Genomic DNA, 16,485 nt, shown 5'->3' with positions numbered 1-16,485 from the left:
CTCCCCCACTCCCCTTACTTCCATTGTTCTCACCTTTTTCCATTCTGTACTCAGTCTCTCCTGGTACTTCCTCACACAGGTCTCCTTCTCAAGCTCACTTACTCTCACCACCCTCTTCACCCCAACATTCACTCTTCTTTTCTGAAAACCCATACAAATCTTCACCTTAGCCTCCACAAGATAATGATCAGACATCCCTCCAGTTGCACCTCTCAGCACATTAACATCCAAAAGTCTCTCTTTCGCACGCCTGTCAATTAACACGTAATCCAATAACGCTCTCTGGCCATCTCTCCTACTTACATAAGTATACTTATGTATATCTCGCTTTTTAAACCAGGTATTCCCAATCATCAGTCCTTTTTCAGCACATAAATCTACAAGCTCTTCACCATTTCCATTTACAAGAATAAGAGCAAGGTTATTAGGTACAGTAGGGTTGAGGGTCAAGTCAATTGGGAAGTGAGTTTGAATGGAGAAAAACTGGAGGAAGTGAAGTGTTTTAGGTATCTGGGAGTGGATCTGGCAGCGGATGGAACCATGGAAGCGGAAGTGGATCATAGGGTGGGGGAGGGGGCGAAAATTCTGGGGGCCTTGAAGAATGTGTGGAAGTCGAGAACATTATCTCGGAAAGCAAAAATGGGTATGTTTGAAGGAATAGTGGTTCCAACAATGTTGTATGTTTGCGAGGCGTGGGCTATGGATAGAGTTGTGCGCAGGAGGATGGATGTGCTGGAAATGAGATGTTTGAGGACAATGTGTGGTGTGAGGTGGTTTGATCGAGTGAGTAACGTAAGGGTAAGAGAGATGTGTGGAAATATAAAGAGCGTGGTTGAGAGAGCAGAAGAGGGTGTTTTGAAGTGGTTTGGGCACATGGAGAGGATGAGTGAGGAAAGATTGACCAAGAGGATATATGTGTCGGAGGTGGAGGGAACAAGGAGAAGAGGGAGACCAAATTGGAGGTGGAAAGATGGAGTGAAAAAGATTTTGTGTGATCGGGGCCTGAACATGCAGGAGGGTGAAAGGAGGGCAAGGAATAGAGTGAATTGGAGCGATGTGGTATACCGGGGTTGACGTGCTGCAAGTGGATTGAATCAAGGCATGTGAAGCGTCTGGGGTAAGCCATGGAAAGCTGTGTAGGTATGTATATTTGCGTGTGTGGACGTATGTATATACATGTGTATGGGGGGGGGTTGGGCCATTTCTTTCGTCTGTTTCCTTGCGCTACCTCACAAACGCGGGAGACAGCGACAAAGTATAATAAATAAAATAAAAATATATATATATATATATATATTGGCGGAATGCGTGCATAGTGCCATTGTACAAAGGCAAAGGGGATAAGAGTGAGTGCTCAAATTACAGAGGTATAAGTTTGTTGAGTATTCCTGGTAAATTATATGGGAGGGTATTGATTGAGAGGGTGAAGGCATGTACAGAGCATCAGATTGGGGAAGAGCAGTGCGGTTTCAGAAGTGGTAGAGGATGTGTGGATCAGGTGTTTGCTTTGAAGAATGTATGTGAGAAATACTTAGAAAAGCAAATGGATTTGTATGTAGCATTTATGGATCTGGAGAAGGCATATGATAGAGTTGATAGAGATGCTCTGTGGAAGGTATTAAGAATATATGGTGTGGGAGGCAAGTTGTTAGAAGCAGTGAAAAGTTTTTATCGAGGATGTAAGGCATGTGTACGTGTAGGAAGAGAGGAAAGTGATTGGTTCTCAGTGAATGTAGGTTTGCGGCAGGGGAGTGTGATGTCTCCATGGTTGTTTAATTTGTTTATGGATGGGGTTGTTAGGGAGGTAAATGCAAGAGTCCTGGAAAGAGGGGCAAGTATGAAGTCTGTTGGGGATGAGAGAGCTTGGGAAGTGAGTCAGTTGTTGTTCGCTGATGATACGGCGCTGGTGGCTGATTCATGTGAGAAACTGCAGAAGCTGGTGACTGAGTTTGGTAAAGTGTGTGGAAGAAGAAAGTTAAGAGTAAATGTGAATAAGAGCAAGGTTATTAGGTACAGTAGGGTTGAGGGTCAAGTCAATTGGGAGGTGAGTTTGAATGGAGAAAAACTGGAGGAAGTGAAGTGTTTTAGATATCTGGGAGTGGATCTGTCAGCGGATGGAACCATGGGAGCGGAAGTGGATCATAGGGTGGGGGAGGGGGCGAAAATTTTGGGAGCCTTGAAAAATGTGTGGAAGTCGAGAACATTATCTCGGAAAGCAAAAATGGGTATGTTTGAAGGAATAGTGGTTCCAACAATGTTGTATGGTTGCGAGGCGTGGGCTATGGATAGAGTTGTGCGCAGGAGGATGGATGTGCTGGAAATGAGATGTTTGAGGACAATGTGTGGTGTGAGGTGGTTTGATCGAGTAAGTAACGTAAGGGTAAGAGAGATGTGTGGAAATAAAAAGAGCGTGGTTGAGAGAGCAGAAGAGGGTGTTTTGAAATGGTTTGGGCACATGGAGAGAATGAGTGAGGAAAGATTGACCAAGAGGATATATGTGTCGGAGGTGGAGGGAACGAGGAGAAGAGGGAGACCAAATTGGAGGTGGAATGATGGAGTGAAAAAGATTTTGTGTGATCGGGGCCTGAACATGCAGGAGGGTGAAAGGAGGGCAAGGAATAGAGTAAATTGGAGCGATGTGGTATACAGGGGTTGACGTGCTGTCAGTGGATTGAATCAAGGCATGTGAAGCGTCTGGGGTAAACCATGGAAAGCTGTGTAGGTATGTATATTTGCGTGTGTGGACGTATGTATATACATGTGTATGGGGGTGGGTTGGGCCATTTCCACCTCCGACACATATATTCTCTTGGTCAATCTTTCCTCACTCATTTTCTCCATGTGCCTGAACCATTTCAATACACCCTCTTCTGCTCTCTCAACCACGCTCTTTTTATTTCCACACATCTCTCTTACCCTTACGTTACTTACTCGATCAAACCACCTCACACCACACATTGTCCTCAAACATCTCATTTCCAGCACATCCATCCTCCTGCACACAACTCTATCCATAGCCCACGCCTCGCAACCATACAACATTGTTGGAACCACTATTCCTTCAAACATACCCATTTTTGCTTTCCGAGATAATGTTCTCGACTTCCACACATTCTTCAAGGCTCCCAGAGTTTTCGCCCCCTCCCGCACCCTATGATCCATTTCCGCTTCCATGGTTCCAACCGCTGCCAGATCCACACCCAGATAACTAAAACACTTCACTTCCTCCAGTTTTTCTCCATTCAAACTCACCTCCCAATTGACTTGACCCTCAACCCTACTGTACCTAATAACCTTGCTCTTATTCACATTTACTCTTAACTTTCTTCTTTCACACACTTTACCAAACTCAGTCACCAGCTTCTGCAGTTTCTCACATGAATCAGCCACCAGCGCTGTATCATCAGCGAACAACAACTGACTCACTTTCCAAGCTCTCTCATCCCCAACAGACTTCATACTTGCCCCTCTTTCCAAAACTCTTGCATTCACCTCCCTAACAACCCCATCCATAAACAAATTAAACAACCATGGAGACATCACACACCCCTGCCGCAAACCTACATTCACTGAGAACCAATCACTTTCCTCTCTTCCTACACGTACACATGCCTTACATCCTCGATAAAAACTTTTCACTGCTTCTAACAACTTGCCTCCCACACCATATATTCTTAATACCTTCCACAGAGCATCTCTATCAACTCTATCATATGCCTTCTCCAGATCCATAAATGGTACATACAAATCCATTTGCTTTTCTAAGTATTTCTCACATACATTCTTCAAAGCAAACACCTGATCCACACATCCTCTACCACTTCTGAAACCACACTGCTCTTCCCCAATCTGATGCTCTGTACATGCCTTCACCCTCTCAATCAATATCCTCCCATATAATTTACCAGGAATACTCAACAAACTTTTTTTTTTTTTTTTTATACTTTGTCGCTGTCTCCCGCGTTTGCGAGGTAGCGCAAGGAAACAGACGAAAGAAATGGCCCAACCCCCCCCCATACACATGTATATACATACGTCCACACACGCAAATATACATACCTACACAGCTTTCCATGGTTTACCCCAGACGCTTCACATGCCTTGATTCAATCCACTGACAGCACGTCAACCCCGGTATACCACATCGCTCCAATTCACTCTATTCCTTGCCCTCCTTTCACCCTCCTGCATGTTCAGGTCCCGATCACACAAAATCTTTTTCACTCCATCTTTCCACCTCCAATTTGGTCTCCCTCTTCTCCTCGTTCCCTCCACCTCCGACACATATATCCTCTTGGTCAATCTTTCCTCACTCATTCTCTCCATGTGCCCAAACCACTTCAAAACACCCTCTTCTGCTCTCACAACCATGCTCTTTTTATTTCCACACATCTCTCTTACCCTTACGTTACTCACTCGATCAAACCACCTCACACCACACATTGTCCTCAAACATCTCATTTCCAGCACATCCATCCTCCTGCGCACAACTCTATCCATAGCCCACGCCTCGCAACCATACAACATTGTTGGAACCACTATTCCTTCAAACATACCCATTTTTGCTTTCCGAGATAATGTTCTCGACTTCCACACATTCTTCAAGGCCCCCAGAATTTTCGCCCCCTCCCCCACCCTATGATCCACTTCCGCTTCCATGGTTCCATCCGCTGCCAGATCCACTCCCAGATATCTAAAACACTTCACTTCCTCCAGTTTTTCTCCATTCAAACTCACCTCCCAATTGACTTGACCCTCAACCCTACTGTACCTAATAACCTTGCTCTTATTCACATTTACTCTTAACTTTCTTCTTCCACACACTTTACCAAACTCAGTCACCAGCTTCTGCAGTTTCTCACATGAATCAGCCACCAGCGCTGTATCATCAGCGAACAACAACTGACTCACTTCCCAAGCTCTCTCATCCCCAACAGACTTCATACTTGCCCCTCTTTCCAAAACTCTTGCATTTACCTCCCTAACAACCCCATCCATAAACAAATTAAACAACCATGGAGACATCACACACCCCTGCCGCAAACCTACATTCACTGAGAACCAATCACTTTCCTCTCTTCCTACACGTACACATGCCTTACATCCTCGATAAAAACTTTTCACTGCTTCTAACAACTTTCCTCCCACACCATATATTCTTAATACCTTCCACAGAGCATCTCTATCAACTCTATCATATGCCTTCTCCAGATCCATAAATGCTACATACAAATCCATTTGCTTTTCTAACTATTTCTCACATACATTCTTCAAAGCAAACACCTGATCCACACATCCTCTACCACTTCTGAAACCACACTGCTCTTCCCCAATCTGATGCTCTGTACATGCCTTCACCCTCTCAATCAACAAACTTATACCTCTGTAATTTGAGCACTCACTCTTATCCCCTTTGCCTTTGTACAATGGCACTATGCACGCATTCCGCCAATCCTCAGGCACCTCACCATGAGTCATACATACTAAATAACCTTACCAACCAGTCAACAATACAGTCACCCCCTTTTTTAATAAATTCCACTGCAATACCACCCAAACCTGCTGCCTTGCCGGCTTTCATCTTCCGCAAAGCTTTTACTACCTCTTCTCTGTTTACCAAATCATTTTCCCTAACCCTCTCACTTTGCACACCACCTCGACCAAAGCACCCTATATCTGCCACTCTATCATCAAACACATTCAACAAACCTTCAAAATACTCACTCCATCTCCTTCTCACATCACCACTACTTGTTATCACCTCCCCATTTGCGCCCTTCACTGAAGTTCCCATTGCTCCCTTGTCTTACGCACTTTATTTACCTCCTTCCAGAACATCTTTTTATTCTCCCTAAAATTTAATGATACTCTCTCACCCCAACTCTCATTTGCCCTTTTTTTCACCTCTTGCACCTTTCTCTTGACCTCCTGTCTCTTTCTTTTATACATCTCCCACTCAATTGCATTTTTTCCCTGCAAAAATCGTCCAAATGCCTCTCTCTTCTCTTTCACTAATACTCTTACTTCTTCATCCCACCACTCACTACCCTTTCTAATCAACCCACCTCCCACTCTTCTCATGCCACAAGCATCTTTTGCGCAATCCATCACTGATTCCCTAAATACATCCCATTCCTCCCCCACTCCACTTACTGCCATTGTTCTCACCTTTTTCCATTCTGTACTCAGTCTCTCCTGGTACTTCCTCACACAAGTCTCCTTCCCAAGCTCACTTACTCTCACCACCCTCTTCACCCCAACATTCACTCTTCTTTTCTGAAAACCCATACAAATCTTCACCTTAGCCTCCACAAGATAATGATCGATTAATATGGGTAAAACTGAAAGTTGATGGAGAGAGATGGGTGATTATTGGTGCATATGCACCTGGGCATGAGAAGAAAGATCATGAGAGGCAAGTGTTTTGGGAGCAGCTGAATGAGTGTGTTAGTGGTTTTGATGCACGAGACCGGGTTATAGTGATGGGTGATTTGAATGCAAAGGTGAGTAATGTGGCAGTTGAAGGAATAATTGGTATACATGGGGTGTTCAGTGTTGTAAATGGAAATGGTGAAGAGCTTGTAGATTTATGTGCTGAAAAAGGACTGATGATTGGGAATACCTGGTTTAAAAAGCGAGATATACATAAGTATACTTATGTAAGTAGGAGAGATGGCCAGAGAGCGTTATTGGATTACGTGTTAATTGACAGGCGCGCGAAAGAGAGACTTTTGGATGTTAATGTGCTGAGAGGTGCAACTGGAGGGATGTCTGATCATTATATATATATATATATATATATATATATATATATATATATATATATATATATATATATATGGGAGCGGGGGGCTGGAAATCCTCCCCTCTCGTTTTTTTTTTTTTAATTTTCCAAAAGAAGGAACAGAGAATTGGGCCAGGTGAGGGTATTCCCTCAAGGCCCAGTCCTCTGTTCTTAACGCTACCTCGCTAATGCGGGAAATGGCGAATAGTTTGAAAGAAAGAAATATATATATATATATATATATATATATATATATATATATATATATATATATATATATATATATATATATATATATATATATATATTTACTCTTAACTTTCTTCTTCCACACACTTTACCAAACTCAGTCACCAGCTTCTGCAGTTTCTCACATGAATCAGCCACCAGCGCTGTATCATCAGCGAACAACAACTGACTCACTTCCCAAGCTCTCTCATCCCCAACAGACTTCATACTTGCCCCTCTTTCCAAAACTCTTGCATTTACCTCCCTAACAACCCCATCCATAAACAAATTAAACAACCACGGAGACATCACACATCCCTGCCGCAAACCTACATTCACTGAGAACCAATCACTTTCCTCTCTTCCTACACGTACACATGCCTTACATCCTCGATAAAAACTTTTCACTGCTTCTAACAACTTTCCTCCCACACCATATATTCTTAATACCTTCCACAGAGCATCTCTATCAACTCTATCATATGCCTTCTCCAGATCCATAAATGCTACATACAAATCCATTTGCTTTTCTAACTATTTCTCACATACATTCTTCAAAGCAAACACCTGATCCACACATCCTCTACCACTTCTGAAACCACACTGCTCTTCCCCAATCTGATGCTCTGTACATGCCTTCACCCTCTCAATCAATACCCTCCCATATAATTTACCAGGAATACTCAACAAACTTATACCTCTGTAATTTGAGCACTCACTCTTATCCCCTTTGCCTTTGTACAATGGCACTATGCACGCATTCCGCCAATCCTCAGGCACCTCACCATGAGTCATACATACATTAAATAACCTTACCAACCAGTCAACAATAGTCACCCCCCTTTTTTAATAAATTCCACTGCAATACCATCCAAACCTGCTGCCTTGCCGGCTTTCATCTTCCGCAATGCTTTTACTACCTCTTCTCTGTTTACCAAATCATTTTCCCTAACCCTCTCACTTTGCACACCACCTCGACCAAAACACCCTATATCTGCCACTCTATCATCAAACACATTCAACAAACCTTCAAAATACTCACTCCATCTCCTTCTCACATCACCACTACTTGTTATCACCTCCCCATTTGCGCCCTTCACTGAAGTTCCCATTTGCTCCCTTGTCTTACGCACTTTATTTACCTCCTTCCAGAACATCTTTTTATTCTCCCTAAAATTTAATGATACTCTCTCACCCCAACTCTCATTTGCCCTTTTTTTCACCTCTTGCACCTTTCTCTTGACCTCCTGTCTCTTTCTTTTATACATCTCCCACTCAATTGCATTTTTTCCCTGCAAAAATCTTCCAAATGCCTCTCTCTTCTCTTTCTCTAATACTCTTACTTCTTCATCCCACCACTCACTACCCTTTCTAATCAACCCACCTCCCACTCTTCTCATGCCACAAGCATCTTTTGCGCAATCCATCACTGATTCCCTAAATACATCCCATTCCTCCCCCACTCCCCTTACTTCCATTGTTCTCACCTTTTTCCATTCTGTACTCAGTCTCTCCTGGTACTTCCTCACACAGGTCTCCTTCTCAAGCTCACTTACTCTCACCACCCTCTTCACCCCAACATTCACTCTTCTTTTCTGAAAACCCATACAAATCTTCACCTTAGCCTCCACAAGATAATGATCAGACATCCCTCCAGTTGCACCTCTCAGCACATTAACATCCAAAAGTCTCTCTTTCGCACGCCTGTCAATTAACACGTAATCCAATAACGCTCTCTGGCCATCTCTCCTACTTACATAAGTATACTTATGTATATCTCGCTTTTTAAACCAGGTATTCCCAATCATCAGTCCTTTTTCAGCACATAAATCTACAAGCTCTTCACCTTTTCCATTTACAAGAATAAGAGCAAGGTTATTAGGTACAGTAGGGTTGAGGGTCAAGTCAATTGGGAGGTGAGTTTGAATGGAGAAAAACTGGAGGAAGTGAAGTGTTTTAGGTATCTGGGAGTGGATCTGGCAGCGGATGGAACCATGGAAGCGGAAGTGGATCATAGGGTGGGGGAGGGGGCGAAAATTCTGGGGGCCTTGAAGAATGTGTGGAAGTCGAGAACATTATCTCGGAAAGCAAAAATGGGTATGTTTGAAGGAATAGTGGTTCCAACAATGTTGTATGTTTGCGAGGCGTGGGCTATGGATAGAGTTGTGCGCAGGAGGATGGATGTGCTGGAAATGAGATGTTTGAGGACAATGTGTGGTGTGAGGTGGTTTGATCGAGTGAGTAACGTAAGGGTAAGAGAGATGTGTGGAAATAAAAAGAGCGTGGTTGAGAGAGCAGAAGAGGGTGTTTTGAAGTGGTTTGGGCACATGGAGAGGATGAGTGAGGAAAGATTGACGAAGAGGATATATGTGTCGGAGGTGGAGGGAACAAGGAGAAGAGGGAGACCAAATTGGAGGTGGAAAGATGGAGTGAAAAAGATTTTGTGTGATCGGGGCCTGAACATGCAGGAGGGTGAAAGGAGGGCAAGGAATAGAGTGAATTGGAGCGATGTGGTATACCGGGGTTGACGTGCTGCCAGTGGATTGAATCAAGGCATGTGAAGCGTCTGGGGTAAGCCATGGAAAGCTGTGTAGGTATGTATATTTGCGTGTGTGGACGTATGTATATACATGTGTATGGGGGGGGTTGGGCCATTTCTTTCGTCTGTTTCCTTGCGCTACCTCGCAAACGCGGGAGACAGCGACAAAGTATAATAAATAAAATAAAAAAATATATATATATATATATATATATATATATATATATATATATATATATATATATATAAGCAACATAAGCCAGGAATTCTCTAAAAGAAAATAATTATATGATTTGCTGATAAACTTATAGCAAAATAAAGATAATGAACCATCAATATGCACAAACCTATGTACATGATCAAATGTAAAAGACAATACCTGCAAGAGTTTCAAGAGAATCATCTACATGTTCCTTGCGAACTTTGAGGCCAAGTAGTTCTTTTGCAGACTGGCAGGCATCAGCGCATGTGTCACCAGGAAACAAATAATCACAAAGGCTCACAGGCAGTCCACCACCTGCATTAAATAATGGTTGAATTAGATTCACTGTCCTTAAATGTCTGCACTCAAATTATAAAAACATGCTGTAAAAGGTCTTTCAATGCGAAATTATAGTTGTATAATTCAATATAACTACCATAATCCTTTTAATATGTATTTGCTTCTACCTTAATGAGGATATCATGAGCAAATGAACAGCAGCTTCATTTGAGCACATCTATCCTTTAGCTGCCATGTATAATATGCAATGATGGCCAAGCCCCACAAACTATTGAAGGGTTTTCCTTGACCGCTTATCCCCGGGGATAGGGGAGAAATAACACTTCCCACATATTCCCTGTGTGTCACAGGTGACTAAAAGGAGTGGTAGCAGGGGGCTGGAAATCATTGCCTTCTGTTTTGATTTTCCAAAAGAAGGAACATAGAAATGGAGAGAGAGAGAGAGAGAGAGAGAGAGAGAGAGAGAGAGAGAGAGAGAGAGAGAGAGAGAGAGAGAGAGAGAGAGAGAGAGAGAGAGAGAGAGAGAGAGAGAGAGAGAAAGAGGGGGGGGGGCAAGTATGGGACTGAGAGCTGTCAATTGGTTGAACAAAGGCTTATGAATCAGTTAGGGGAACCAGAGAAAGGCCTATGGGGCTTGGCTGTGAATAGGGGATTCTGGTTTTGGTACAATAAACATGATGGCTAGAGAGTGTACGTGAGGAAATGAGGCTGTTGTTTGTCTGTTTCAGTATTATCTTGCATGTGGGATTCGGTGAATAAGTATAAATGAAAAAAAAGGGGTTTATGAATCCCTTCAATAGTTATAAGACTAAGACAGTTATAACATGATAATCTATAAGATAATGATTGCTAATCAAAGATGGTGAGTGGGAATAAAAATTATATATATTGTATTAGTCTAAGGTTCTGTGGAAAAACTGTCTGAAAATCTTGAAATGCTGAGATATAATATGTTTGTATGGGATTGCTTTTGATCTTTTGATATCTAAGTGACAAGTGAGACCCTTGGGAAAGAGAAAATGAGGATATTAAGAGTTCTTATACTGTACTTTTAAACACAGCTGACCCATTCCCTAGCATTCTTACTGGTTTCCTTCACATAATGCAGCAAAACAAAACGTGATTGAAGTGAGTTAATACCAGAGGCACTATGATGCCATTGAAGTTGCCACCATGCCTAACACAAGGTCTGTAAGGCTTATGTTACATAATAATAATAAAAATAATAACAACAATGATAAAAGATTTTAGCAGGGAAGTAGTGGGAACGACTGGGTGATGTATAAAAGAAAGAGGCAAGAAGTCAAGAGAAAGTTGCAAGAGGTGAAAAAGAGGGCAAACGAGAGTTGGGGGGAGAGAGTATCATTAAATGTTAGGGAGAATAAAAAGATGTTTTGGAAGGAGGTAAATAAAGTGCGTAAGACAAGAGAACAAATGGGAACATCGGTGAAGGGGACTAATGGGGAGGTGATAACAAGTAGTGGTGCAGTAAGAAGGAGATGGAGTGAGTAATTTGAAAGTTTGTTGAATATGTTTGATGATAGCGTGGCAGATATAGGGTGTTTTGGCTGAGGTGGTGTGCAAAGAAAGAGGGTCAGGGAGAATGGCTTCGTGAACAGAGAAGAGGTAGTGAAAGCTTTGTGGTAGATGAAAGTCAGCAAGGCGGCGGGACTGGATGGTACTGCAGTGGAATTTATTAAAAAAGGGGGAGACTGTGTTGCTGACTGGTTGGTAAGGATATTCAACGTATGTATGGTGCATGGTAAGGTGCCTGAGGATTGGTGGAATGCATGCATAGTGCATATGTACAAAGGCAAAGGGGATAAAGGTGAGTGTTCAAATTACAGAGGTATAAGTCTGTTGAGTATTCGTGGGAAATTAAATGGGAGGGTATTGATTGAGAGGGTGAAGGCGTGTACAGAGCATCAGACTGGGGAAGAGCAGTGTGGTGTCAGAAGTGGTAGAGGTAGTGTGGATCAGGTGTTTACTTTGAAGAATGTATGTGAGAAATACTTTGAGAAACTGATGGATCTGTATGTAGCATTTCTGGATCTGGAGAAGGCATAAGATAGAGATGCTTTGTGGAAGGTATTTAGAATATATGGTGTGAAAGGTAAATTGCTAGAAGCAGTGAAAAGCTTTTTATGAAGGATATAAGGCATGTATACAAGTAGGAAGCGAGGAGAGTGATTGGTTCCCACTGAATGTTGGTTTGCAGCAGGGGTGTGTGATGCCTCCATGGTTGTTTAATTTGTTTATGGATGGGGTTGTTAGGGAGGTGAATGCAAGAGTTTTGGAGAAAAGGGCAAGTATGCAGTCTGTTGTGGATGAGAGGGCTTGGGAAGTGAGTCAATTGTTGTTCACTGATGATACAGTGCTGGTGGCTGATTTGGGTGAGAAACTGCAGAAGTAGGTGACTGAGTCTGGTAAAGTGTGAGAAAGAAGGAAGCTGAGAGTAAATGTAGATAAGAGCAAGGTTATTAGGTTCAGTAGGGTTGAGGGACAAGTAAATTGGGAGGTAAGTTTGAATGGAGAGAAACTGGAGGAAGTGAAGTGTTTTAGATATCTAGGAGGGGATATAGCACTGAATGGAACCATGGAAGCAGAAGTGAGTCACAGGGTGGGAGAGGGGGCGAAGGTTCTGGGAGTGTTGAAGAATGTGTAGAAGGTGAGAACATTATCCTGGAGAGCAAAAATGGGTATGTTTGAAGGAATGGTGGTTCCAACAATGTTATATGGTTGTGAGGCATGGGCTATAGATAGGGTTGTGCAGAGGAGGGTGGATATGTTGGAAATGAGATGTTTGAGGACAATATGTGGTGTGAGGTGGTTTGATCGAGTAAGTAATGAAAGAGTAAGAGAGATGTGTGGTAATGAAAAGTGTGGTTGAGCGAGCAGAAGAGGATGTACTGAAATGGTTTGGTCACATGGAGAGAATGAGTGAGGAAAGATTGACAAAGAGGATATATGTGTCAGAGGTGGAGGGAATGAGAAGTGGGAGACCAAACAGGAGGTAGGAGGATGGAGTGAAAAAGATTTTGAGCAATCGGGGCCTGAATATACAGGAGGGTGAAAGGCACAAAAAGAATAAAGTGAATTGGAACGATGTGGTATACCAGGGTGGACGTACTGTCAATGGATTGAACCAGCACATGTGAAGTGTCTGGGGTAAACCGTGGAAAGTTTTGTGGGGCCTGGATGTGGAAAGGGATCTGTGGTTTCAGTGCATTATACATGACAACTAGAGACTTAGTGTGAATGAATGTGGCCTTTGTTGTCTTTTCCTAGCACTACCTTGTGCACATGCAGGGGGAGGGGGGTGCTCTTGCAAGTGTGGTGGGGTGGCGAAGGGAATGGATGAAGGCATCCATGTATAAGCATGTATATGTGTGTGCGTTGTGTATATGCATGTGTATGTGGATGGGATGGGAAGATTCTTTCGTCTTGTTTCCTTGTGCTACCTCGCTAATGCGGGAGACAGCAACTAAGTATAATAATAATAAAAAAAAACATCATTGTGAGCATCTGAACTATTTTCTCTTCAATTATATCTCATCACATTTCATTTCATATGTCTACTGTAAAATCAAAATGAAAAACACAAATTTCAGAAGTGCTGGAGCTTGTTATGTTTACACTTAGAACAATAGTGATATAAAAGACAAAAGAAACACTCGTGCATTAGCTTTTCTACCTTTAAGTGCTTCAAAGGAATTTCCAAAGGGAACAGACATCAGATAGAAATGCTATGAAAGTGTTAGTAACAGTCATAACAACTTCGAAGAATTACTGCAATGCTAAGTACACAGTTTTCAGTGATGTAGTCATTTAAGAGATTCTGAAGGTAATACTACAGACAAGTGATAACCATACAGTGTGCCTCAGAAAATTGGACTTAAAAAAAATTGACTGGGCACTGGTTATTGTGGAGGAATGGCAGGGGGTGGTGGTTTTGCCCTTGATGTACCCAAACAGAAGTCATTTACACTGTATTGGGCTAGAAAAGTCCAAGGAGCTTTGGATTCCTCTGCTTAGTCTACTGAAAGGATAGCATGACTCTCAAGTTACACTATCCAAAAGCAAAGCAAAGCTATATGTACTGATTGGTAAATATTCTTCATGTTTTAAGATAACTGATGTCCCTCCAACATGCACTGATTTCAACTTATTGAAAATATTATTCATTTACAAGTCAACCACCAACTTTTTCCTAAGTATTTGGTCTTTCAGACTTAACTTTTACACAAGTATATACAGCATCTTTTTCACCCACTCCATTCACACTTGTGTCCTTGACTTCATTACAGGACATAGCAGCACTGTCAACAACATTTCCAATGCTGTAGCTATTATAAAAATTTGTTAAAAATTGCCAAAGAAATTTCATAACTATAGGGTTTTCATTCATAAATCAAATCATGGTTTCTAATCATGAATTTCATGACTTCATAAAATAAATTATTGGTGTACCTGAGAGAAACGGCAAAACAAAAAAAGCTTTTTACTTCACTTACATTCCAAAAACACTCTTCGTGGAGGTTCATGAATGATTGGACCAATTAAGTGGGATGGTGGCTCTTCTACTAGAGAATCACAGTGCATCTCCCATCGAGCCACAACAGACCGCACTAAATCAACAAGTACAGCAGAACGGGCTTCTCCTACATTTGCCTGAACAAAAGTGAAGTTATAATTAAGAAATCCACACTTCTGCAGGCATACAAAGTAAAAAGATACATATATAAATGATTAACAAACCTTAGAATTACATATACCTAAGGAAGGTTTAATGATAAATCTTTAATATATAACAGTACTATGATGTATCAATACATGAATAATTTAAATATTTGCACACATCAAACTTTAACATTTCTAAATCAACCTGACAATGTTAAAAGTGAATTTTTTTTTTTGCAAAATGCAAAGGAGCACCTTGAGGTAATAGCAACAAACTTATTAGAACAGTTGTAAAGTGGTTCTATCATTGTTGTGGGCAAAAAAGATAAAACTAAGAGATGAAACTAAGAATACACACAGTACAGAAAAGTAGAGAATGTTCAAGACATTAGGGTTCATCGGTGTGCTCTCTCTCTCTCTCCATACAGTACAAATAGGTAAAAGTGTTCTGAAGATTGTCTGAAAAATGTGTAGGGAGAAAACAGAAAAGTGGTCAGGTGTCTGATGACTGGGTAAAGGCAGGAACCGTTTTTGTAATGAGTACAGACAGTAAGAGTTACTGTAAGAACTACTGAATAATGAATGCACATCTTTACCATAACTGGGAAGGTAAGTAGTAGGACAGTGAAAGATCATGTTAGAAGGATCAGTGAATCCCTAATCGTCCCTGTAGAATAAACAATTGCAAGGAATGGAAGAGAAGCTAAAGGAAAAGGTTTGGCACTTCTGAAAAATACAACTAAGGTTTCAACAGAATGAATTATAAATGTAGGACTGAGATGGATCAAGAGAGACATCATGAACCTCAGAGGTCTTGATGACTCTGACACAGAAAGTTCTTTGAAGTCACATTAAATGAGAATACTTAACAACAGGATCATGGGGAAATTAACAGAATGTTTCAAGATACTTAAAGGATTCAACAGCATTAATATTGAACACTAAAGTAGTGCCAGCATTACTGACAAGAGGAAATGGATTAAAACTTGGAGGTCACCGAGTTAATCTGGACTGTACAAAATATTCTTTTACCAATGACATAATTGATGCATGGAGTAAGCTCCCAGAAAATGTTGTTCAGAGAAACATCCTTGATATCTTCAAAATAAGGCTTGAACATCAATTGTCACTCTCTGGTATTGAATAATTCATCTAATCAGTCATCATAATGAAGTGGTATATCATGCTACCTTCTCAACCACTGATCTCTCCCTGGCCATGTAATGGTATCATACTAACAATGATTAACCCAGGTCACAGACTTCAAGAGAGTAATTGTGAATTACTGTCTCATTCTTCGATACCAGGAATAACACAGGCACGATTAGTCGAGAGGCTGGAGCTCAAGTTTATCCTTAGTATTGCCTTTATAACAAAAACTGAGGGGAAGCATGTCACTGGTGATGGGATGCATGACACATTCATGTTCATTCTACCATGTGACTTTCCTAAAAAAATCTGCTTCAGGCTTATTAATCCTGCAAGGTAATCTTTTTTCCTGTTTTCCTGCCAGAATGTGCCAGAGGGAGTGGAGGGTGGGGAGACAGCCTTTGCTTTGCTAACCTTTTCTTCTACTGCTTACATTTTTTTTTAAGGCCAGACCACCTTGCTTGGACCTTGGGTCTGTGTGGCCTGTGTACCTGTGTAACTCTCTGTTATCCACGATCCAATCTTTAAACTATTACAGTACTTAAATCTGAAACACATTAAAATATGAAAAAGATAGTATCAATGGAACTATAACAAAGCTAA

The 16,485-nt window shown here is 41.5% G+C and overlaps 1 protein-coding gene across 1 annotated transcript in view; it reads right to left on the bottom strand.

The window, feature by feature from the left end:
• The window catches only part of LOC139753695 (uncharacterized), a 42,546-nt gene extending 26,693 nt beyond the window's left edge, over nucleotides 1–15,853 (bottom strand). The window contains exons 1-3 of the mRNA XM_071670837.1: nucleotides 15,731–15,853; nucleotides 14,568–14,724; nucleotides 9,931–10,068 (exon numbers count right to left, since the gene is read on the bottom strand). Coding sequence (XP_071526938.1) covers nucleotides 9,931–10,068; nucleotides 14,568–14,724; nucleotides 15,731–15,853 — 418 coding nt within the window. The remainder of the gene's footprint in view (nucleotides 1–9,930; nucleotides 10,069–14,567; nucleotides 14,725–15,730) is intronic.
• Between the last annotated feature and the right edge of the window lie 632 nt (nucleotides 15,854–16,485).

The sequence above is a fragment of the Panulirus ornatus genome, chromosome 1 (genome assembly GCF_036320965.1).
Source record: "Panulirus ornatus isolate Po-2019 chromosome 1, ASM3632096v1, whole genome shotgun sequence".
NCBI lineage: Eukaryota > Metazoa > Arthropoda > Malacostraca > Decapoda > Palinuridae > Panulirus > Panulirus ornatus.
This window is presented reverse-complemented; position numbering and strand designations above follow the sequence as displayed.